Here is a 23,938-nt window from a genome sequence, read left to right as displayed (position 1 = left end):
CCTACAACAAGCAGCTAAAAGCAGATTTGTATTTAGCTGTTAAATACACATCTGAACAGGACCAGATAGGAAGCAGAAGGAGGTTTTATGCACACATTCTTCCAAAGAAGTCTGATGTAACTGCAATACATTTAACTACCCACCCACCACAAATCCCATTTCGTATCACATAAATCTGGCAGACTTGGGGGTTTTTGCTTATTTGTTTATTTAGTTTGAATCAAACCAGTGCATTCATCTGCTTCATAAAATGCAGAGAACTCCAAATGGACTGGCCAATTTTTCATTCGAGTTCCAATACCTTTAATTTTATATACATTATGGAAGACAGCTTTAATTCTGTGCAGTATCTGTGGTGCAAGTCATCTGCTATACTGGCAATTATTATTTAATTACCCAGTCACATGGTTCAGCTCTATACAGACTTCACTTAGCTGCTCGGGTATAATTTCCAGTGTTCTGGTCTCAGCTTGGAAGATTAATTACAGCCATTTTTTATATTTTGGAGACAAGCATGAGAAGTTACCATTTTCTTCCCTGAGACTTGTCATACCACAACAGATTCAAAAGATCCTTTCTCCTCCATGACTCGGGGGAGGGAGGAAAGGGAATGGACACATGACAACTTTCCAGTTAAGGATGATCTGAGACATCATTATTTAAAGTGCAACAAAATCTAAATGATCTCTACTTAATTTTCAGTAATTGTGGGACTCCATCTCAGTTCCTTTTTAAACCAAGCTTGGTCCCAAGCCCATTTATTATCCCTGCATTATTCAAGCCTACAGCACCTCAGGAGTCAGCCACTGTTAACAGTTATGGGATGTCATGCCTTTTGCCCTTTTGTTCTCTTACACTTATCCAGCATAAATCTCAACTATTCAGGTGAAGCAGATTCCATTCAGTGCAAGTGAGTGAGGACTCCGAGTGATCATCATACTGCTTGTCCAGAGCTGTGAAAGTTTAGGAGCAAGTGCAGATCACACCCACTTACGCTTTAGTGAGAAGCCCTGCTGCTATAAATACAGCTTTAACTGAAACGCTGGAAACAAAAGTAAGAAATCACCCCAGGCCTTGCCTGCCTGTTAGAACCCAGCAAATGAAAGCACAAAAAAAAAAAAAAACCTGGGCAAGGCCTTCGCAGAGCAGCTCACTGCTTAGGTACCTGTGAGAGCGTGAAGTTCAGCTCGGGTCATGGGATGCTCCGAAACTCATCTCAACAGGAAGGCACAGCACCCATGCGTACTCCCCTCTGTGCATGCTATAGGTGCACAGATTCACACGTGTATTTATAACACTAGTTAATACCAGATCTAAATTTACTTACAACTAGTTTCCAAAGGCTTTTTTTTATTCCTCCAGTGACCAGTATTCCCTCGTGGTAACTGCCCGGCCCGGGCCACACACCGGGGGCCCCAAGGCGGGCAGCCCCCGCCGCCCGCACCGCTCCACCCCACACCTGCTCGGTCGGCGGCGGGGGCCCAGCCCGGCCCGCTCCGCGTCGCTCCACTCACCCAGAACAGGAGGTTGAGGGCGTAGAGCAGGCAGCGCAGGCACTTCACCGAGTCCTCCCTGGCCATGGCGAGCCCCCGCGGGAGACAGCCCCATCCTCTCACCACATCCTCCCTCCCGAGGCCGGGCCGCCGGCGCCCTGCAGGGGAAGAGGCGGAGAGGGGCCGGGCGAGTCCCCCTTGCCAACGGACCAGCGCGCAGGTGGAGGCGGCGGAACCGAGCCAAGCTGCGGGGCGGCCCTAGGCCAGCCGCGCCCGGGCGGGAGCGGCCGAACCCCGCAGCGCCCACCGGTCGCCCACCACCGGCAGTCTCCCTTCTCCTCCCGCCCCGCCCGGCGGTACTGATGGGCGAGTTCTTTTAATAACAACAATAAACCCGTGCAAAGGGGGTAAGCCGCGGGCGGCCCCAGAAGCAGAGCAGGGCTCAGGGCAGCGGAGGCGAGGCACGGCACGGCCCGGGAGCGCTGGCTCCCTCCCCGCCGCGAGGGACGCGCTGCCTCGGGGCGGGCGGCCGGGGGACAGCGGCCACTTACCGCCCAGGCGCCCCCCTCACTCACTTGCTCCGGCGAGGACTCATCGGGACGGGGCAAGGCAGCAGAGCGCGGAGCCGCGGCGCCCATGCCCGGCGGTGCGGGCGCTGCCTCCGGCGGGGCGCTGAGGGCACGGCCCCAGCGGCTGCCCCAGTCCCCCCGCCCGCAGCGCTCCGCCGAGCCCGGCGGCGCCCACACCGCCGCGTATGCGCATGCGCCCGCGCCCGCCGGGTCCTAGCGCCGCCGCGCCGCCCGCGCCGTCCAGGCCTGCGGGGCCTGAGCCCCGGGGGGGGGGAGTAGGGAAGCGGCGGCCTTCCTACGGCCTGCCAGCTGTGCAACGCACCTGCGGGGTGAGTGGAAGCGGCGGCGCAGGGCATGTGCGAGGGTCACTGGGAGAGCCCGCGGGTTTCTTCCAGGGAGCTGCGCCCGCCGGGATGGGTTTGGCGCTCTGCCTCAGGGGCACAGCCCGACGGGGCAACCCCAGAAACGCGTTCCCCGCTGACAAACACACTCAAAACCGACTTGTGGAGGGGCTTCGGGGCTGGTCTGCTTTTTGTCTTCAGGGCAGACGTTAAGCAATGGGCTCAGGCAAACCAAAGTACACGGAACACCCTTCATGTGGCACGGGGGGCCCGGAGTAGCAAATGCCTCAGGAAACATGGGGGGGAGGGGGGAGAGGTTTGCAAGTTTTTGCAGGCGTTTCACAAGGTTTCTGCGCTGTTGTACTGGAAATTAAACTCTGCTGACATCAAGCATGAGTGCCGTCATTAAGGAACGGCCCAGCACCCGCTCCACACTGCTAAGCAGAGAATTCAGAAACGCGACCATATTGTAGATAAATTATTCTATAAACAGGAAAAATCTAGAGTTATCATTCAGGCAAAACGGCTGCTGATTTGCCCCATATAGCTCAATAGTTACAGATGCCACAACTAAGCTGAAAAAGTCATCCTGCCTCTGAAATCTGTTAAGATGTGTGTACATCTGGTGATTAGGGTGGTAGTTCCCTACTGACTTCTATGTTGTTTCAATGTATATATATCTCCATATTTCAAAAGGAAGAATTACAGTGTAAAATGTAGTTATATGCAGATTAGAAGAGAATTTTCCATGAATACGCATGCAGGTGTTACAGTGCCACCATCACAAAAATGAGAAGAAAATACACTGAAAAATGTTTCTTAACTAGAAGAGGAAAATGGTCTTCAGTGCATGTTATATAAAGACTGTTTTAATAACTGCTAGTGAAAGCTGAGAAAGAGGACAGAGGATGTGATGGATGAAATCTAGCTCTTGCGAGACCAAAGGAAAATATGTTTCTTGAAGCACTGGAAACAATGGCTTGAAAAAAACCACACAAACACCAGGTACTCGAATGGTTATCACTGAGGCTGCTGGTGGGATCTCACTACAGCTTTAATTTCCATGATTTCATGCCATTAGTAATGAATTGGGCAGACAGACTCTTCAAGTGTATTTATCTCTCCTTAAAAAGAAGGTAAAATGGACATGGATGAACATAAAATCCCATATGACAGGGATTTTATGCCAAATTTATAGAAGTGAAAATGGTAGTAAAGTTGAAAGTACTCAAGAATGTTGTAGAAATGTGGCGTGTGAAGATTTTTCTTCCTTGAAATTTGCTAAGCTTTAAGTGCTATTTTGATCTTCCTCTGAAATCAAGAGCCCCTCCAGGAAGTGTATTGTGCCACATCTCTAATCTTAAGTGAATATTGCTAATTCCATACCTCAATAAGGCAAACTGAGCTAAGACAGATACTGTTCAGAGGTGACATTGTACATTCATTGTGCTGTTTACATACCATTCATTCCTTTTATTACTGAAGACTTCACATGGACACAGTCAGCGAGAAAGATCTTGAACAGGTACAGTATATTCAGTGAACCCACACCAGTTTACAAAAATCGTGTCAGTTTATGACTGAGCTGCAGCCTTGACTGGGGACAACACAGTCTGTTATAAAACAAATAAAAAACAATTGAGGTTGTGTTTGTGTCCTTGATTGTTCCTTGGGAGAGAAAAAATTACCTGAGCAAGGTTTTATGAAAAATGCACAACAGCACTACAAAAATATTCAATTGTCTTACACCCAGTGATTTTTCTTTAAACATACCTAAAATAGCAAATGAGAAGTTCTCTTACTCGGTTCAGGTATTTTTTGGCTTAAAATCTCAACTATCCCTAGTGCATAAGGAATTTGAGGAAAGGAAAGCAAAACCAGTCTCTTATGCCTCTTACTTATTAAAAATCCTACTAAAAATGATACTTCAAGATTTTATGCCTCTTGAGTTTCCATTTTTGAGGCCTCTGGCCATAAGATGCTCTCAGACTAAGTTTTTAAAATTCTGTTACAACAACTCTGTCACAAACATAAAGAGGATCCCCTATTTGGTTAAATATTTTTTCTATCGTTTTGTTGTTAGCAGAATCATTAGTTGTCCAGAAGAGATTTTGCTCAAAACCTAAAGAAAACGGGTCCTATTTATGAATGTCTGCCAAGCACTATAGGGCCCAGAGGAAGGTCCCTTTGGAATACTGCTTTCTGTCCGGCTGTCAAACTTTGTGAAATTTCCGTGATGTCAACACTGGGAAAGAAATACACAGAAAGTTCCCATGCATTGAAAACAGTAACTAAACTGGAAGTATTGGCTGATCACCCCCCAGAAAAAATCAGGGAAGCAACTTTGCTGCTTTGTTGTTTAAATTAATACTTTGAACTTCATTTAAGGCAAGACAAGAGAAGATTTTTATTTTTTTCCCCAGAAAGAAGTCTAATGGTGAAGCTCTTCATATTTATAATTTTTTTGAAATAAGAGTTTGCTGTTAGCAAGTAACACTTCTTTAATGTGCAGCCCAGAGACGTAGGAGCATGGAGACTGTTGAAGCCTTGTGGATCAGTATTGTCTGCTTGGATTCTCCGATGTCTAATAACCTACAAATTGTGAAGCTTTTTTTCTGTGACAGGGCATCGACAATAACTTTATAATATGAATTCTGTAGACTTAAATCAAGTGTTCGTGATACAGTATTTCCATCAATGGCAGAGGAGGGCGATGGGAATGCCAGTAATTCCAATAATCTCTCTTTCCTTTGTTTAACTGTCTATTTCAATTTGATGTACAGAAACTTAATATTTGTAAGCTAGCTTCTCTGTCATGTGTGCTTGAAACTGGCCACCAAGTTCAAAAGCTGTTAGATGAGTGTGGATTGACAGACATATGTCTGCATGGATACTAGAGTATGATCTCACAAGCCCTTCTTCATCAGGAAACCTGACTAAAATAGGAGTGGATAATAAAGACACACATCGAGCACATAGCTTCAAGTGTGTTTATTTTAAATTACATGAGTAGCCTGATCAAGTGGAATAGCATTAGACATGCATGTAAATTTATAGGTGATAATTGCCTGGTACTAGATGGCAGGAAACTTTATCACTGAAAAAGCAATGAGTTAAAGTAATGTCCTTTTATATGCTGCCATAACATTTAAAATTACTCAGATGACTACTGAACAGAGGAACATACTTTTGGATGTGCTTTGGCACATACTCATTTTAGTTCCACGTGGTATCCACTCAACTTGGTCTACTCTGATGAGCAAGCTGTTCATGTACAGATTTAATTACGAGATTTTAGTGTAAGCTAGAAATGTCTTTGATAGTACCAGGGAAATTCTTAATGAGTTACTTGTAATACATTTGTTCCAGCCACAGTGTCTGTGAGATGTGAAAGTGCTGCGATCCCTTTTGTTTATGCAGTATTTGTAAAGTTTCAAGGATAGAGAATTTCTTTTTATACATACATTTTTAATTGCAAGCCTCTGCTAGGTATTGCCTGGGCAGGCAAGTTCTGCAACCAGCATCTGTCTGCGAGCAGCCTGGTCTAGTGGAAGGTGTCCCTGCCTGGAGTGGGGTTGGAACTAGATGACCTTTAAGGTCCCTTCCAATTTTCCTTCTCTCCATCATTTCAGAGGCTCCCAGGGTGAATCCAGCTGTAGTACCTGAAAAATACGGAGTTGGATTGTTTTATACCTGCCATAGAATGAATTTCTTTGCTGTTTATCTAAGGGCACCTCCTTGTCTTATTCCCCTCTCCATAAGTATGGATTTCAGTTCAGCAGAAAGATCTTGCCTGCACTAGAAGACACAGTTTGAAAAATTTGCTCTATGGTTTTCTGGTGGCCTTTCTTCTGATGGTGTCTGATGTTATAATGGGAGTCACAGAGTTTTCATTACACAGGCTTTTCTGCCTAAATCCCCTAAAGAGAAGTTCAGCATTTGTAACTGCTCCAGAAATGAGAAGAGGCAGAGTGATCTTCAGAGTCCTGTTTATTACAGTCCACACTTCCTTTTCAGGCACAAGAGGGAATTTTACATGAGCAAAGAGCACAGTTTAGTATCTTTGATGTGCCAGTAACACTGCTGGTTATCAAGGTTGTGTGACACTTCTTATCATAAAGCCCTGGTGCCATAGGGAAATGCAAGGGAGATCTCATCACTAGACAGTAGCTGCTTTGGAGAAGTGGAGCCAGTCTCCACTGCAGCGTTCCTGTGTGGCAAGTTCCTTTAATCACATTTGTCCCAGGTGGTTGTGGTGTTCTCTGTTTTCGTTGTCCAGCTTGCAATCTCACAGGCTGATTTGCAGGAATGTTTAAACAGTCACAACTATAGCTGAAGCTACTGGGAACTGCCCTTTGAAAATACGAAATGTTACCCATCGTGAACTACTCAGATACTCGTATCGTAGAGCCTGAGCTTCCCAGCTGTACGGTGGGGATGATAAAGCTCCATTCTTTCAGGGAAGCGTTGTGGAGTGGAATGTTTGTGAAACATCTATGTGCTATGAGAGCCACAGAACAGGCCAGCAGGAATGGGCTGTCCTGACAGCTGAGACTGAATAGTGGAAAGTAGTAGACCACACACTGAAGGCAGCTAAAAGAATGTACTAAAAAGCTCATTCTTTGCACATAATGAAGCAGGGGTCAAGGAGAAAAATCTATACAATTGTAAAACTAAAGCCAGCATCATAATTTAATAAGGGATTAAAGATTCACAGACATCTTTAACTCTTGACACTTCCTTATTTTTCAGTGTTTAATAAATCATCTCTTAGGGCAGTTTTTCCTTGGGGAGGTCAGGGTAAATACAAACTAGCTTTTCAGAAAAGATTCTCTTGCCAGCTACAGTAAGTGTGCTGCTCTGCACATGGTTGCTCTGTGATACAGAGTTGCTGTCACACCCTGTTGTTCCATCTAATTACACACACCCTTATGGGGTTATCTTCCATAATAGAGGTCCCAAGACTGAAAGGTGTGACAATCAGAGCTCACCTGTGATTAAGAATTAGCTGAGAACTTACTACAGGTGATGAAGCAAAATCTGGTGTTACATAAGTAATCAATTTCATTGTGGCCTTATGGGGAGAAGGAGGGGAAAAGTCTTTTCATTTGTTTCATGTTCTTCCTTTTTTTCCTTATCCTTCTTATCTCCACCTTTTTTTTTTTCTCCTCTTCTAAATATCCTCTGCTGCTATACCTGTTTTACCTCCTAAATTTCAGTTCCTTGTCCTCATTCTTTTCAGCACTGAGGTTGTCATCCAGGAGCCAGATAAGGAAGTGTCTGAGGTGACAGCTGTGTCTGGATCACTTACACCAAAGTCTTCTGGTGACAAAGCTTGGGGCTATGAAGTGTGAGATGCTTTAACACAGATGGTGTTCTCTTCTCCTTGGATCTGAAAGCCCCCTGGCTGGCTCACAGTTCACATGAAAATTGCTGCTGAAACTGTCATTGGAGGCTTGAGTGAGATGCAGGAGAAAGCAGGACACAGAAATGACAGAGATGAGTGAAAATTCAAAGACATTAAGAACAGGTAAGATAAAAGAGAATGTAAAAATCTGGAGAATGATGGAAGGATGCCAAGACTTGAAAAAGAAAACAAGGGATATGAAGACATCTGAACTTATATTACTTTGCTATTATTACAAAGCCTGGCAGGAAGTGTGCAGTGAAGGTGCTTTAGACTGAAATCTTCAGAAAAGGAAAGAAAAGCAAGTTGTCTGGCAGCAATTTTTTTCATTCTAATAAAGTTCTTTTTTTTTATGTTAGAAGACAGAGATTTTTACCATGACTTTGTAACTCTAATGATAATTAGATCTGTATTGGACAAAGATACATGCCTGCCAACACACTTAAGAAAACAGAAAAAATATAAAAGGCATGGAGATTCTTTATGAAAAAGATGCCTCTCAAAGCAGCATTTATGTTATTGAATACCTTGAATTGTCAAGTGGTAGGTTTTAATTGCTTTGAACTTATGTGCGGAAGAAATGAACATAGTTAGTTATCCAAGCCAAAACTGTTTTTCTCCCCAGCTTGATGAGTGAGACCAGAGTTACCATATTTTTCTTTCACAGTGTCATCAGTCTCACATATCTGCAATATGAACAATTCATCATGTGAGAAAATAGGCTGGTACCATGAGACTCAGCAAGTAACTAGCTTTTATTAAAGTTGGAATCAATATGGTCTTTCATGGGACAGAGGATAACTGTGACTTCTTCACCCATTTTTTCTTTACTTCCTGTATATTACCTGAAGTAGGTTGCTTATGCGCTATATCTAAGCCATCTCTGTGCTAGTTTTCTTGTAGGAAGTACTCTGCATAAGCTCTGATTTTCCTTGGAGCCTCAATATGCTTGCTGCAAGACAAACTGCAATATTTCATAAATGTATACAGCAGAATCATTGTACAGCTTCCTCTGAACACAAAACCTCACTATTTTCACAAGTACTTGTAATTCTCGAGTATTTAGAATTTTAAGTTGGCAGAAGTGAATATATGGCATTTATCTGTTAAAATTCCACCATAAAGAGTCTCTTTATAATACCTTTTCTGAATGTAGACTGTTTTTCAAGTGGGTGAATTGGCTGCTTGTCATGTAAGCAGTATGTTATTGAAATGTTAATGGATTACTCCCATGGACCAAACACCCTGGTGAGGGAGGGTGCTGGATTTGCAATGCAGGCATTAGCACGCAGACTCGGACTGCCACTCAGTGGTGCTGGAGATCATCAGTTCTTGTACCACTGCCCATTGGCACTGACATGGCTGAACAAGGCTACATAACCAAGTAGGTAAGATAAACTGGGCACAAACAGGGGTACAGAAATGCTATACTAGTATAACATCCTAGCAATGCCAGAGTGATTATAAGTAATCTTTGTAAATGATTCTGAAAAACACAATAGAAACCTAAATGTCATAAATCTCAATTTTGTCTGACACTAAACCACCATTATTAAAGAGAATAGTCTGCTCTGAGCTATTGCATCGGTGGCTTGGACACTTACCTACTGTCATTTTTCCATGATTTTCCATGGAAGGTGTTAAAATTATATTACAGTCCCAGTGGATTGTTTATCAAAGAACTCTTACTTCAGTACTACAGCACTAGGATGCTTTTGATAGCTATGACATGCCTTAGTTTAAATCATCTTCTCTGTTTGCATTACGCTAGTATGTATCACCTCTTCTTTTTCAGGATCAAAGGATATCTTACTGCATGTCAGAAACTCATTAAATCTATATTTGTAAATAAAGCATTTGTTCCACAGCACCAGGTGTCCTTGAACCGCTACAGTGAACAGCTCTGCAGGACGTGTCCTAAATGTACTCTAAGCTCCAGTGAATGATGAAACTTGTCTGTTAGGTGTCCTGGGAACAACTTGTTATGGCCTATAAAGCAGTAGAAAAAGCACACACAATGGTATTCCCAGAACTGAAACACAAATCTAATTAGACTTCCATCAAATGGCTTATTTGAGACTGAAAATTGCTGGACTGATTACAAAGTTTGCTTTACAGAATAATAGGCTAGTTTATAACCATAGTTATCATTGTGTATGAACTACTTCTTTATGCACTTTGTTGTACAGATATTAATTGCTTTGGCTTTTATGTAATATATGTTTATATTGCTGCTACTTTTGCACGAGACCTGCCTCAGGTATCCTTTTTAGCCTGTAATTTCTTTTAATTTTTTTTATAATGAATGAAAAATAAGTCAATCTGTTTTCCAAGTTAGAATTCATTTTCAGGTTTATCAGCAGCTGAATACCTAGACTGGTATTCATGCTTTATAATTATTGAAAATTAATTCAATCCAGCAAGACTTTCAAAATGGAAGCAAAACTAATTATACACACAGAATTTTATACACAGAACTGATTAAATTAAAATAGTTATAAACCTTCTTCTGAGGACATCTTACGTTTGTAGGCAGCTACTGGATCTGGGAGATGAGTGAAAAGAACTTTGGTCTGTGTCACATCATGACAGCAACTTCTTGATACTGATGCTGAAATGGTGAGGGCTGGCCACAGCCACACTGCGCACAGATACTGAGCAGCAAGGTGCTTCCCTCCTTCGCCAGTTTCTGGAGCTTGGGATGGCAGTTGTCACTGCAGAATGTTTGACTGTGATTTAATAAAAATCCTCTATAGCCTATAAAATCCCTGTCCTAACAAACAACCACAATGACAATTAAATTCTTGTGCATTTCATCCTTTTCATTTTTACAACCCTATGAACTAACGAGTCCACACCCATGTCAATATCTAATGCCAGATGGCATGTTTGACTAATAAAGAAGCCAAGAGAAGCACAGAACATTTTCTTGAGAGGTAAAAGATGCATTGGCAACAGATTTTGAGAAGAGCAGAGATAAAGGGAAGTGACTGTGTGGAAGTACACACAGTCACTATTTCAACACTAAAATAAGACTTGTAATTTCTTAAGTATGAAGGAAACTGCATTTCTGATTGTGACCACTCATTTGACCTCTTCCCTCCTTCTAGCTTTGACAGGTTTTTTTTCTGATTTTCTTTCCTGAAGTGATTGCTCTTCTTACCAAAATGTCCATGTAGCTTTCTCTTCATTAAATGCTGATCCATCTAGATTGCCATCCAAACTATTTTTGAACAGCCACCATTGTTTCCTACATGCTTACTGGCTCTATGTTGAGCTTTCATGAGTGACCATGACTTTGCAGTACTCTCCTTTACAGTCTTATCTCATTTCTACTTCTTGCGTTATTCATCTGCTGTGTTTCCTCTTCTCTTTCTTACCCATAAATCTTCTTTGTTCTTCCTCCCACCATTATCAACAGCAATTTCCTTTCATTTTGTGTATCTTGAATTCTGTTAGACAAATGTCACAGCTACTTTGAGGTCCTCACTGTAAGCTTTTCCATTCTTCTTTGACACTTCTCATGCCTTTTCTTTTTCAGCAGGTCAGCTAATTCTTTGATTTTCTTCTAAGTATTCCTCACTAAAACTTTCCTTCTACCAGCCAATGTAAGTGAAATCCATCTCTTGGAAATTCCTCCCTTTCTGTATCTGCCCATTTGCAGTCCACACTGGTTCCTTCCTTCTCTGAAATCATGAGATGATTCATTTGCAGCTGGGACTGAGTAGGATTTTTCATATCATCACGTATGATGTCTTAAGAACATACTTTACTGTCAACATAGGAAAAAGAAACCTCCTCCTCTGCCCCAGTAAGAAAACAAAAGTTTAGGTGGCTGAATAGCAAAGATGGAGTTATGTGTGACATGGTCATAGTTTAAATATGTATCTGTGTAGAGTTGTGTTGGTATTTTTTTCATGCTACAGTCAGTCTTAAATATAACATATATACTTAACAACTGTATGTTGTACTAAACACTGACATATTTTTTCACTATTGTTTGTCATTCTTTTCTAAATCTGAGAGTATAAAGGTTTATGAATGTTTATTTAGTTCTGTTAGTCAATAAGCTTGAATGATACAATAAAAAAGTACTGATCTGAATTGTTGTATACGAACATTTGACACATTTGCCCAGTCATCACGCTTGTTAGAAAAGTTCTTTACAGCATTATATCATGTACTTTTTCTATATTCTTCGAGAACATCTTATAATACAAAAGAATCAAATAAAAGCTCTTTCATATGAGGAAATTCATATTCAAGGAAGGAAGCATTGTTTGATAGAGGCCTCAATCAGATAAAATAGTGGTTGTGCTCAATTGACAAGTATCCACAGGTTCCATGGTATCTTGGAAATATAAACTAACCATTCTCCTTTATTCCATAAAACACAGTGTGGCACCAGTGATGGACCTTTTATGGGAATAACATTACTTACCCACTGCTTAAGGTACTGAAGGCTCCACTGGCAGATGTCTGCCCTACAATATCTTCTGAGGATATGTAGATAAAGTACATACATACTTTGTCCATGACTTACCTTTTTTATACACATAATAATACGAACAACAGGAATTTATTACTAAAACAGGTCGTCAATGACTGAAAAGTTGTGCAAGTGAAGCGTATCATCCTTCAGCTCACAGATTTGTTATGTTTCATGTTCACTCCATGTTGAGCAGAGAAGAATACTTGGAACATATGGAAAAACTGAAGGTGATTAATATAAAGCTATTCTGAAGCCTGATTTTGCCATTTGATAGTGTTGTTTCCATGGTAATTCCTGCATCACATGGCACCTGTGTGCATAACAAAAAGGCATCCCTTAAAGTTACACAAATACTAACAGGAAGGGCAAACTTCTGTGTTTCTTTTATCAGTGTGAAGTGAGTATTTTATTTCCATGACAAACAAAATTTTCCATAATTCACTGGGTATTTAAGATGTGACATTGTAAACAAAGTTATTCACAAGTGAAAAACATTAATATCTAAAGATGAAAAAAAGAAGGGTTTTACGAGAAAGGAAGAGAACAGTGGGTTAAAGGGACAGCTGGTGCGTGTGTGATACCTGATACGGGAGTCTGCTCTCTGTTACTATTTTGTTGCTGCTTGGCAAGGCAGCAAATAATATCTACTAGTAAGTAATTCACTGAATAAGGCACATGCATCGTCCAGCTGTATCCATGCCTCCAGCCTTCCTGTGAACACACTGAATACAGTCTCTACAGAAAATCCTTTAGAACCCACCAGAGGTGAGGAGGCTGACAGGTTTCTACAGAAATTACTTTAAAACTTACAGAATTTATCTGAGTACCTGTCCTTCTTATTTCTTACATTATCTTACAAGATTTTATAATGTGACTTCTACTTCCTAATGAAATCTATAAGATAAATGAGAAATATAAGTTATATCATTCCATTAAATTCTATAGGTTTATCTTTATGATGTTCTCTTTGCCCTTTTTAAATTCAGTCTTATAAAAATCTTACATAAAACCACACAGATGCCTTCACAGAAAATATGGATTCTTTTCCTTTCAAATTCTCAATCTATAAGTATATATTGTGTCCACTGAAAGGAGATATGCAAGGACAGATAATGGAAAACAGTACTATGAACAAGATCTGAGTACCAGTGCCAAAATAACACGTGTATGCATATATATGCATTCAGACACAAACACATGTACCTATATGGAGCAGATGTGTGTTTGGAAGGGGGTGATAAAAGCTGAAATCTTCATCTGCTGACAGTAGTTGCCCTTGATTCAAATATACTGGTTCTGAACTAAAAATCTGTATAATATATTGAGTCTTAATACTGAAATTCTGACATTGCTGGGACAGGCAACAGAGAGAGAGCACCTCCAGACTAAACTATAATTGTATGTGACACTAGATAGAAAGGCATCTAGCTCTGGTACTATGAATTTTGCAGGGCCCTGTAGTCTTTGAAGATAGATCTGACCTGCACTTGTCTTCTTTTAAACAGCTTGATACGACCATATCACTTGCTGCCTATGTTACACATTTAACAAAATGTGCCTATATTTTTGAGAGGAAGTTCCAAAGAATTACTATACCTTAGGTTTATGCAGTTAACAGTGATTGAAAATAGGAAAGGAGGAACATTCACAGTAGATAGATACCCACATAGGTGTATTTGGGTTTTAGGTATCTATATAATAACTTTCAGTCTTAGCATGATAATTTAATCTTCTTTCCATTCGGTTCCAGCTTGATCCAAACACTGTCCCATTTGGCACAGAAACTTCCAGTTCTCTGTTGGAAACCAAATATTTTTCTTTCCAGGGGCAGACATTCTTCAGTCAAGTTCAACTAAGTGGCCCACAAGGGAACTGTCTCTGTTGTCCAAGCTAGCAAGATACATTTATGAGCCAGCATCAGTAAATAAAGAAGGCAAGCTACATCTGTCCTCCAGCACTTGAGGTCACTGAGCAATTCCAGAACCATAAGTCAGTGATCTAATGGAATTTCCCATTCAAATTATTAGAGCACGTTAGAACATATCACAAGCCAAAACACCGGATTCTTAATGCGTTCCCACAAAAAAAAAAAAAAAAAAAAAAAGCCATGAACCAGGTTTTTCTGTCTGGCATATGTTACATAAATTTTTTGTAATTCTGTGAAAAAGTACAGAGAGGTTTAGAGAGAGAAATTCTTTGAATACGAAATATCGTGTGGCTTTTAATGAACTCTGCAGCCTGTGATGAGCTATACGGCTGGTATGAGCCAAGCCAGAGATTTTATTCATTGTCTAAAACAAGGGGATGCAGCAGGGGTAAGGAGAGGTGTCAGGGAGGGCCCATGGGAAAACAACCTCCTCTGTAAGGGCATGCTAATAGAAGACCAGAAAATAATTCCCCTGAGCAGGCAGAATATGCTCCAGCCCCAAGGGTTAGCTGCAAACCCTGCCAGCCACATGGCTGAGTAGGGATGAGGAAACAAAAGTAGAAAATGAATGCTTCTTGGTGGGAAGAGTGTGATTTTATTCTGTGGTACTACTTATAGGGTACCAACTGTATGAGAAATATGATAGAGGTCATTTTAGCTAAACAAACGTATAATTGATTATCCATCCACTGCATGTCACTACGCAGAAAATGAATGCATTGCTTTGACACCTAATATTTATTCAAATATAAGACCACGAGTTAAAAAAATTGCAATTATAAACCACTACGATCTATTCTTGTAAATTACCTGTTGTAATTTGAGCTGTAAACAACAATGACAAATGACCGTCCTCATTTCAAGGATATGAGGTGCATTACATAATGCAGATCTATAGTGTTGAGAACCATTAATCATCATCATCTGGCAGCACCATTTATGTTAATCCTGTTTACAAAAGAAGAGACCTGCTAAGACATACTATTTTAAGGTTTTCTTCTTCCAGTAAATTCTTTAGAAGCAAATATTTCTAATCTGAATTTATGTTTAGCCTCAAAAAAGTGGGAAAATAGCCCAGATGTAATTACAGCGAAGAAATGTTGACATCCATGATAAAAAAGAATTAAGACCTCTATTTTTACCAAAAACTTATCTGTTTCTATGCTAATTACCAGCTAAATGTTGTTATAAAATTACAACATTGTGTTACCTGATAGTTTTAAGATTACACTTTTGCAAAAAAATGAGAGGCCATTGAATTTTTCTCAAAAATTTATCACTATCTTGGAAGGTATACAAAGTTCTTCAAGTTTTCTCAGAGATTCTCCTTTTCTATGTACAGACCGCAGTCAATCATAGACCAGATTTCACTGCTAACAAAAGTAATTCGTACTGATATCAGTATATAAATACACAGTCAAACTGAAATAATATAAGTTTATAATCATGTGTAGTCATAAATATTTTTTATTAAATCTGTCCCCTATTGATGAAAGATGCTCACTATCAGGTTAGACCAGGAATTTTTTTTTTAGGGTTTCGTAAGAGTTCTTTTTCTTTACTAAATGACACTAAACCCTTTCAATTTTATGGATGAACAGAGAGTAGTCTGGCAGTGAGAGGAATTTACCTAGGATGTGAAAGATTCAGGTTCAGTCTGCAGGTCTGTCATTCCTCCCTGTCCCAGAAATCTGCTTCAACCACCAAGAAAGCAACTCTACAGTGGTTTTTCTAAACTAGAGATGGATTATGACTTTTTGTTATTGTATATTTTGTTTAAATTCTCTGTGACAAAGCTGTGAAACTGAGTACCCACCATCCTGGATAGACAGAATAATCATTGGACTAGATCTGTTTAGCCATTTCTCTCACACCTAGCACTCAGAGGACTAAGATCAAGAAGGAAAAATCTCAGGTCCAACACCTAAACAAGGCAGAAGAGGTTCCTGAATGTGCTGCATTCCCAAGTGTTTTGCATTAATCTTTAAGGGCAGAGACACAGAGAAGAGCAGAGAAGATCTGAGATTATAACTAAGTGAAATACAGGATTTCCCATTAACAGGGAAAAAAATACTTTTTGTTATCAAATTGAACTGGGGTGAAAAATGTAGTAATTTTATTACTTTTCTCATAGATCTTTGATGGTTAAGTAACAATAAGGTTTTTTCCTAATAAAAATAAGTTCCCCTGCCACATTAGCTTGCCTTTGCTGACATGCTGTAAATTCAACTTGTGGCCTCCCATGAGGTAGCTCTTTTTTCTGGTAAAGCCCTTACCTTTGTTAGTACCAAAGTTGATACCTGTGGTACCAACTTCTGTGGTACCAACAAATTTAGTGGCCAAACATATGCAAATATAGAAGACCAGACAGCTCTGCAACCAACATGCATGAAAATGAGAGCTGGAAAATCTCTCAGTTAGAACCTCTTCACCAAAATTAACTGTTCTGTGAGTAAGAAGATCTCCTGCTCATGGCAGAAAAGCTGTTTCTGAAGTGGCATTCTTACCACTTGCTACATTGAAAATACACTGTTCATTGCAATGAATGCCAACTAATATGCCAGTTAAGACCAAGGTGACTACATAACTCTCCATATTTTGTTGCAGTACTGATGCAAGGTGGATGCCTAGCAGGCAAACTCTCCACATGCACTAAAATAAAAAAGTATTGCACACTTAAGATGTAGATTTCTTTTTTTGGAAAGAATTGGCCTTGAAATGCATGAGAATTGTGGACATGTTGGAAAACTTGAAACAAAATCAATCCTTCTAAAATGGTCTGCAATGGCACTTACTGCCTGTTCTGTTTTAGTAATGCAATTTCAAATAACCTTGGGCATGCTTACATTAAGGATTTTTGCATATATGCAAACACTAGGTAAATTGTTACATCATTATGGTATTTGCTGGCTGCAAACCTTTAGAAGTCATCTAAAAATACAGTAAGGTTACTTCACCAATGCATGAAACAAAAAACAAATTAGGTGCCAACTTAGCCTGTGGCTACATTTTATTCTTTATTTCTGTAGTAACTAAGGTGACAGGGCTCACCGCATGTGGAACCATGAATTTGCATTTTAGAACAAAAATGATAAACAATAATAACCTTAAAGTAAGCTGATGCAAGCCAGTAGGGAATCACATTAGTTCATTTGTAAGCTAAGCAGACATATTTCTAATTGTGAAGCAAATCTGATAGATAGAAAACAGTTACGTTTAGATCATGTGAAATATTTCTAAAAGTTAAAAACATCACACAAAAAAGTGTCAGTTGGAGAAGAGCTTATGTGCTTTCCAAATAGTCTGTATTTTCATCAACTGTATACATAGTGAATAAGATAATTACCATGTAAATTAGCTTCTCCAGAAAGATCCCTTGATTATATCTTTAGAGCATCACAGCTACGATGTTATTACCATCTCACATACACCCAGTAGTAAAATTTCAAGAAAGTCAGTTGTTCTTCCTTTTTTTCCCCTAAAGTTTTGCCTACCACTGTCACAGCAAAGAGGTAGATCTGTGCCTTATGCTAAATTCCAGCAGATCTTCTTTGCTTTGGTAAGAAATTACGGTATTTGCACTCTGTCACAAGGATCTGTCCTGTCCTGCAACTCCTCTGAACGTGAACTCATTTCTCAGGTGCCCTAATCTCTGCACTGCTGTGGCTTACTGATCACAAAGGAGAAGGTGATTTCTGGGATATCCACCCGTACCCGACAGTGTATGCCCGGGAACAGCGAAGATTCATGCCAGCCCTCAAAGTCTGCATCCTCTCCTGTGGCAGCTATGCTCCTTCAGTCAATCATAATGACACTATTTTGGCAAATTTCTCAGAGTATTTCCTTCCCTTGCTGCTGTTTTCAACTTCTTTGGATTTGCTCCAGGGACAAAGGAGGCTACAAAAGCACGAATCTGGGTGGAGGGTAATACAACCACATTATCATCTCCTAACTTTCAGCTTTTTAATTTTTACCTGCTCCATCTGCACAGCCCCACTCTCAGAGGACGTCTTCTGCGCAGCACAAGGGACAGATGGTGTCATACCCCACATTCTTCTATGCCACTGATGGTGTAGCAGGCATTTCTTGGTGGAAAGCTAGCACATATGGACCTCTTCCAGCCACAAGAATGTGCTGACCTCATGGAAAAAAAGTCTGATTGTAAATCTGACAATTTTAATAAAGCAAGAAATGTTTTTTCTTTACAGATACACAGCTAAAGGCATTTGAAACTTCAACATTTACTAGTTTATTTAAATATCCATTATAATTATTTTCAAACTTTATTCCCATGCATGCCATGTGACCCAGCATTCAGCGAACAAAACCCAGAGGTTCTGTGAGCAGCAAAACTGCTTATATTGGTTCCTTCTGCATTTGTGGCTTACAACAGTGCTTAATAAGTCACGCTCACCAACCGAAGCTTTTTCTGTGGTTGGGGCACTCATTGCTCTCATGCGTGGCTTTTCTTAAGACTACTAGGTAGAAGGTTCATATTGTTACCTTTTCCTCAGTGAAAGGAAGAAAAAAACCCAAAACTATTAGGGACAACACGGCATTTAAGGACTACACAATTCATTTCTAAAAGAATGACTTTTCTTAGTATTTGAAATTGAGTAATTAAGATTACTCAATTTGACAGAGACAGGGCACAGGAAAAGGACAGATAAACTGTGTACACAAACATATGAATTGCTCATATAAGCTTTATTTCCTTAGGACATCAGGATAAAACATTTCAGTGATTAATATACAAACAGCAATTGTTCATATCCTGCAGACTTTCAGGAAATAACTGAAATCCGCAAGTAAATTTAACTGAGTCTGTAGCAGATAAAATTAACTAAAAGATGGAGATGTAATTGCCTGAGTCTGTACACAAAGTCAAGTTGAAAGATAAATGACAGTTCCATTTTCCTGTTGACTATTACAGCAAATTAATTATTGAAGGTCATGGATTTGTTTCCAGAAATAGGAATGTGGATCTCAGAATCTGAAAGAGTTTGTAATTAGCAGAAAAGTAAAAGTGATTTCTCAGATAGATTACCATCCAGCCACAATACTTCTGGGCCAAATCTGCCCTTTTGAGTAACATTTCGTGGAAGTGTGAAGTTTCTGCATAGAGCTGTACCAGACAAGGGTAACATTATGCATTTGACAGCCTCACGCAGCTTTTTCCTAGGATCTGGCTTTGGATGGAGTTTCCCATTACATTAAATTGATTGCCCAGAACAAATACGATCATGCTGTAACCCTTACATGGTGCTCAGTCTCAAGACAATTTAGTTATTTAACTCATGTCCTCCTATAGCCATGGTGTGTAGTACAGCAGGAATGATAGTTATTTTCTGCAGAGGGAGAGTGAGGCTGTGGGTGATGCCCCTGCAGTAGCAGAAGGGGTGGAATATGGGAGATTGTGTGGTCCATGGCCGTTGGGAGGGACACCTGGACTGGGAGGACTGGAAAGAATGGAAAAACAGCAGCAACAGTGGCAAAATAGCAGGGAACAAACAGGAAGTGAGAAGGAGTTACAATAAAATAGTTGAAAGCATGTGAAGATTCCAGCAGGCCTGATGCTGACACTGGCAGACAAAACTGCTAGGAATGCCGTGATCCACAGCACATGCTGGCAGCAGCGCACCGTGGTGAATAGATTCTGGCCCACCAGACAGGACTGCTCTCATGCAGCAGGTGCCAAGGAAAAGCAAACTGCTCATTTCTAGTAGTTTAAGAGCTACCCAGGCTTGTAGTTGTTCGTAGGCTCTGTCACACCACTGGCGGATGCCTCTTAGCTGTCACTCTGTCTTAAAGTTCTTCTGTGAGAGCAGACTAGCCCTGACAGGTTTTGCTTTCTGCACTCCATACATCACCAATCTTTATGCACAACAGGCAGTGAGGCTCCCTTAGGAGAAGCAGAAGCATAGGAACCTACCAGCAGTAGCTGAAACCTGAAGGGTCAATCAAGGGACGGGCTAGGTAGGTCTTCCGATCTTCTCAAATCAAAGCATTAGAAACGTGCCCTTCTTGAAAACAAAGAAACAAAACATAAGAGCTATTACGAAAGAGTTAAAAATCAGAGTACTAAAGAAAATATGCAACTGTGAGAATCCTGATGGGCACAGAAAGTCCCAGCAGTCGTAGAGTTTAGAAAACGAAACAGCTCTGGAAGGAATAAGGAAAGGGAAGGACCAACAGATTGATACCAGGTGGAGTACTAAGATGGAAAGGATGGAGTTAGAGATGTGTCAAACAACTCTAGATGTGGAAGAGATAGAAGAAATTAGAATAATAGAAAAAGGACATTACAGAGATCTGGAATGGATAAGGACAAAAGAAAGGGGGAAGATTTAAAAATTTTAACTCCATCTGAGAAGTGTACATCAGAACATAAATCCATGTTTTTAATCATTTTTTTCCCTGTCAGATGAAAACTATCAAAACCTATGCAAGCAATTAGCTTTAGGTAGATCACAGGGCAATTGTAATACTCCTTTATGCCACCATTCTGTCACAAGTGATGACAGATGATTTATGTGAAACATTTGCTGGAGAAATGCCATCAACATTAATAACGTTACATCAAGACAAGAAAACAGGAGCTCCTGTGGCCTCCCTTCCTTTCCCTGTGCTTAGCACTTCTGTTGTCATATGGAAGCTTTTTGAGCAATGTGGACTGTGATTCACAAATTGAATTTCTTTTAACTTGAGTTCACAGTTAGTGTTTAATTCTTTTTCACTGTATTTGTATCCCAATAAACACTGTCATTAATCCATGTTTCCTTATCAGGAACTGTTCCAATTAGACTGTTCTAAAAGTTTAGTTAATCAATAGAGTTAATTCTTTACATTTATACACAACAGGAAGTTTTCCATTGTAAAAACAGCTTCTTTTTTATGGTCCGAGTGGATGATCACTTTTTAAACGTCAGTTAAAACTCAGTTCCCTCAGTATACCATGATCGGCAGCACTTATACACACAATCCCACTGAAGTTGGTGTGGCTATTCATTTGACTATATCATATGAATTAACACAGGCAGAATTGCGTGACAATTGCTCCACTTGTCTTAAAAAATAAATGAAGAGGACTACAGGTAGATAAGTAAGTTCCTGTTTGTTTTTCAACAGATACTGAACAAAGTTGAATTAATTTTCATTTGTATTCTACTACATAATCCTCTCCCATCTCCTGCTGTAAAGCACTACAGTGAACAATTTTTTGAAGCATATATCTTTTTATAAAAGCCTCTCACATGTCCCAACAAACCATGAAACATAAAGGCAGGCACTCATACCTTGAAGACAGGTATGCCACCCCCACTAGCATTTTGTCTTTGACATTCTGTTGGAATGCCCGAGTTCCATTTGCTCTTTCCACTGGTGCACAGAGTGCACATGCTGCTACTAAAGGGAACGACCAAGACGCAGCCCTAGGAGCTGTGTTTCTTGGCTTACTTGATCTGGGCAGCATAACACAGAGGAACTAGATGAAAATACCTTGCACAACAGCCTTCCATGAGGATTTTGCTGGCTATTCTCAAGCTTGTAAAGATCAGTGTGACAAACTCAGACATGAAAACTGTAGCATGGGAGAAGTCACGAATGTCCTGGTTGTCCTAGGATTGTGGTCATGAAGCACATGGTAAGAACTTGTTGTATGACTGTGTTTCAGTTGTGGTTCTGACAGTGGAGTCTTTGTACTGTATTTGTGTACAATATTGTTCTCTTGTTCTGCTGCATGAAATATGCTCCCAAACACATCTATGACAATTTAAAAAAACCCAAAACAACATTAAAGCCACCACTAAGCACGAAAGTGACCCCATCAATTCAGATTTTCCCAAACTCACCTAGCTTTTTTCCTAATGAAAAGGATGTCAGTATTTTGCTGTGCTTTTGCATAGTGTAAATTCTCCTGCTGCATCAAACCCTTTCACCTAAATAAAAGTGCAGGCATTTGCCTTCCCAGGAAGTGTCAGTCTTGACTTCTACATACCAAAATGGGACCAAGCAATTTCTCACACAAAACTTCAAAAATATTGTCATTCCTACACGTATGTGTCAGCAGTCATACATCACAAAAAGCAATCTGTATGAGCATACATTAAAAACCAATCTATATGAGCAGTAATACACAGATTCTTACAAGTAAGGCTAACTCAGCTTAACGACCATCTAGCAACTGCTCATTGGTGTGTATGAAACTAGTTGATATTTCTGGTTTGGCAGCATAGATTACATGGCTAATGATGGAATGAGTATGCCAAGTGACCACTTTGGCACAGCACTTTTTTCGTGAAATTGATAGTCATTGGTATACTTTTCGTTTCCCCTGATCTGTAATGACACAGAGATTAAGAAAAAATGCTTAGCTATACCCTATATATTCAAGACATGGCTAACGTCAGTCTTCATAAAGAGTACACACAAAATTTACACTTCACTTCCCAATATTCAGTCATCCTTAATTAACTACTCACAATATATGAGCTTAAAACATGAGTATAGAATGCTGTTTTCCACTGGTCCTGGCACTCAAAAACATCCCACACAGGGTTTTACTCAGACTTGGCTTCAGCATACGCTTTCCTTCCTTGCTTGGATGCATATGGGAACCTGAAAAGTAGATAGAAAGCATGGCGGAAAACCAGCCTGTTCTGCTACTGCAATACTTACGTTCCTGTACCTACACCTGACATCATGCAAGCCTAACAAATTCCTTCCCTCAGTCAAAAAATAAATACGGATAAAAGCACCAACCCATGATTAGAGCAATAGTTATTAGACAGTGATAAAACAGCTATGAAATAAACTCTTTCGGGGGATTGAAACCACGTGAAAAATCTCAGCCCCAACCAAGTAAGAGCTTATAATAAGTAAGGCTATAAGCAAGAGCTATTGTAACTACGCAGCAGTCACTACTATCTGCTAATTATTTTTTCTACTCTGAGCAGCAGTGCTAAAGCCCACATAACTGTGTGGTCTCATGTGCCTGTGGTGGTGGTACTACCTGTCTTACTGATGCATTCTGAACACAGCAGCTTGTCTCACCTTAGGTCACTCATGAGAAGACACAGAAATCCCAGACTGGTTTGGGTTGGAAGGGGCCTTAAAGCTCATCCAGCTCCAACCCCCTGCCACGGGCAGGGACACCTCCCACTAGAGCAGCTTGCTCCAAGCCCCGTCCAGCCCGGCCTTGAACACCGCCAGGGATGGGGCAGCCACAGCTTCTCTGGGCACCCTGTACCAGGGCCTCAGCACCCTCACAGTGAAATCATAGTGATTTCATTAGTTCTGTCATCCCTTATGCTTTCTACGTACTACCACCAGCAGCGACCGTTGAAACTAACGGATGTACAAACAGAAGCATGAAGTCTGCTGCACGAGCTGCAAGTCTCTCCCTTCACTGCGCCAGACTGGCGGCGCTCCGCTCGCGCCGGTCTTCCTGCCGGTGCCACGACCACTCCGACAGCCGCCCTATCGAACTCCGCCGGGTTCAGCGGGGCCTGACGCGGTGCTTCCGGACCAAAACCAGAGACTCCGGCCTAACCAACGCGCCGAGAGCCTGCCGCACGGGCGAGGCGGACAGAGCCACCCGGACCTCCCCGCTGAGCGGAGGGGGCGCGGCCGCCGCAGCGCATGGCGGCACCTGTAGTTTCCCACCGCCTCCCCACGAAGAGACTACATTTCCCGTGAGCCCGGGCGGCAG

The 23,938-nt window shown here is 40.9% G+C and overlaps 2 protein-coding genes and 1 long non-coding RNA gene across 5 annotated transcripts in view; 1 reads left to right on the top strand and 2 right to left on the bottom strand.

Moving 5' to 3' along the window:
- Positions 1 to 2,245, bottom strand: part of TSPAN12 (tetraspanin 12) — a 43,052-nt gene extending 40,807 nt beyond the window's left edge. Inside the window, exons 1-2 of one of the 3 annotated variants that reach the window (XM_030478897.1) lie at positions 2,045 to 2,245; positions 1,515 to 1,651 (exon numbers count right to left, since the gene is read on the bottom strand). In XM_030478897.1, coding sequence (XP_030334757.1) covers positions 1,515 to 1,580 — 66 coding nt within the window. In that variant the 5' untranslated portion in view covers positions 1,581 to 1,651; positions 2,045 to 2,245. The remainder of the gene's footprint in view (positions 1 to 1,514; positions 1,652 to 2,044) is intronic. The other 2 variants (XM_030478896.1, XM_030478898.1) reach the window with 2 other exon arrangements.
- A 4,124-nt stretch (positions 2,246 to 6,369) lies between these two features.
- ING3 (inhibitor of growth family member 3) overlaps positions 6,370 to 23,938 on the top strand; it is a 35,176-nt gene continuing 17,607 nt past the window's right edge. Inside the window, exons 1-2 of the mRNA XM_030479041.1 lie at positions 6,370 to 6,374; positions 8,108 to 8,115. The gene's annotated coding sequence lies outside the window, so the exon portion shown is untranslated. The remainder of the gene's footprint in view (positions 6,375 to 8,107; positions 8,116 to 23,938) is intronic.
- On the bottom strand, positions 11,356 to 23,917 carry LOC115605125. Its single transcript, XR_003990510.1, has 2 exons — positions 18,204 to 23,917; positions 11,356 to 14,192 (listed from the first exon to the last, which is right to left on the bottom strand). It is a non-coding gene; the product is annotated as an uncharacterized LOC115605125 (long non-coding RNA).

This window comes from Strigops habroptila, chromosome 3 (genome assembly GCF_004027225.2).
Source record: "Strigops habroptila isolate Jane chromosome 3, bStrHab1.2.pri, whole genome shotgun sequence".
Classification (NCBI taxonomy): Eukaryota; Metazoa; Chordata; class Aves; order Psittaciformes; family Psittacidae; genus Strigops; species Strigops habroptila.
Note: the sequence above shows the minus strand (reverse complement) of the source record. Positions and strands in the feature narration are given on the sequence as shown.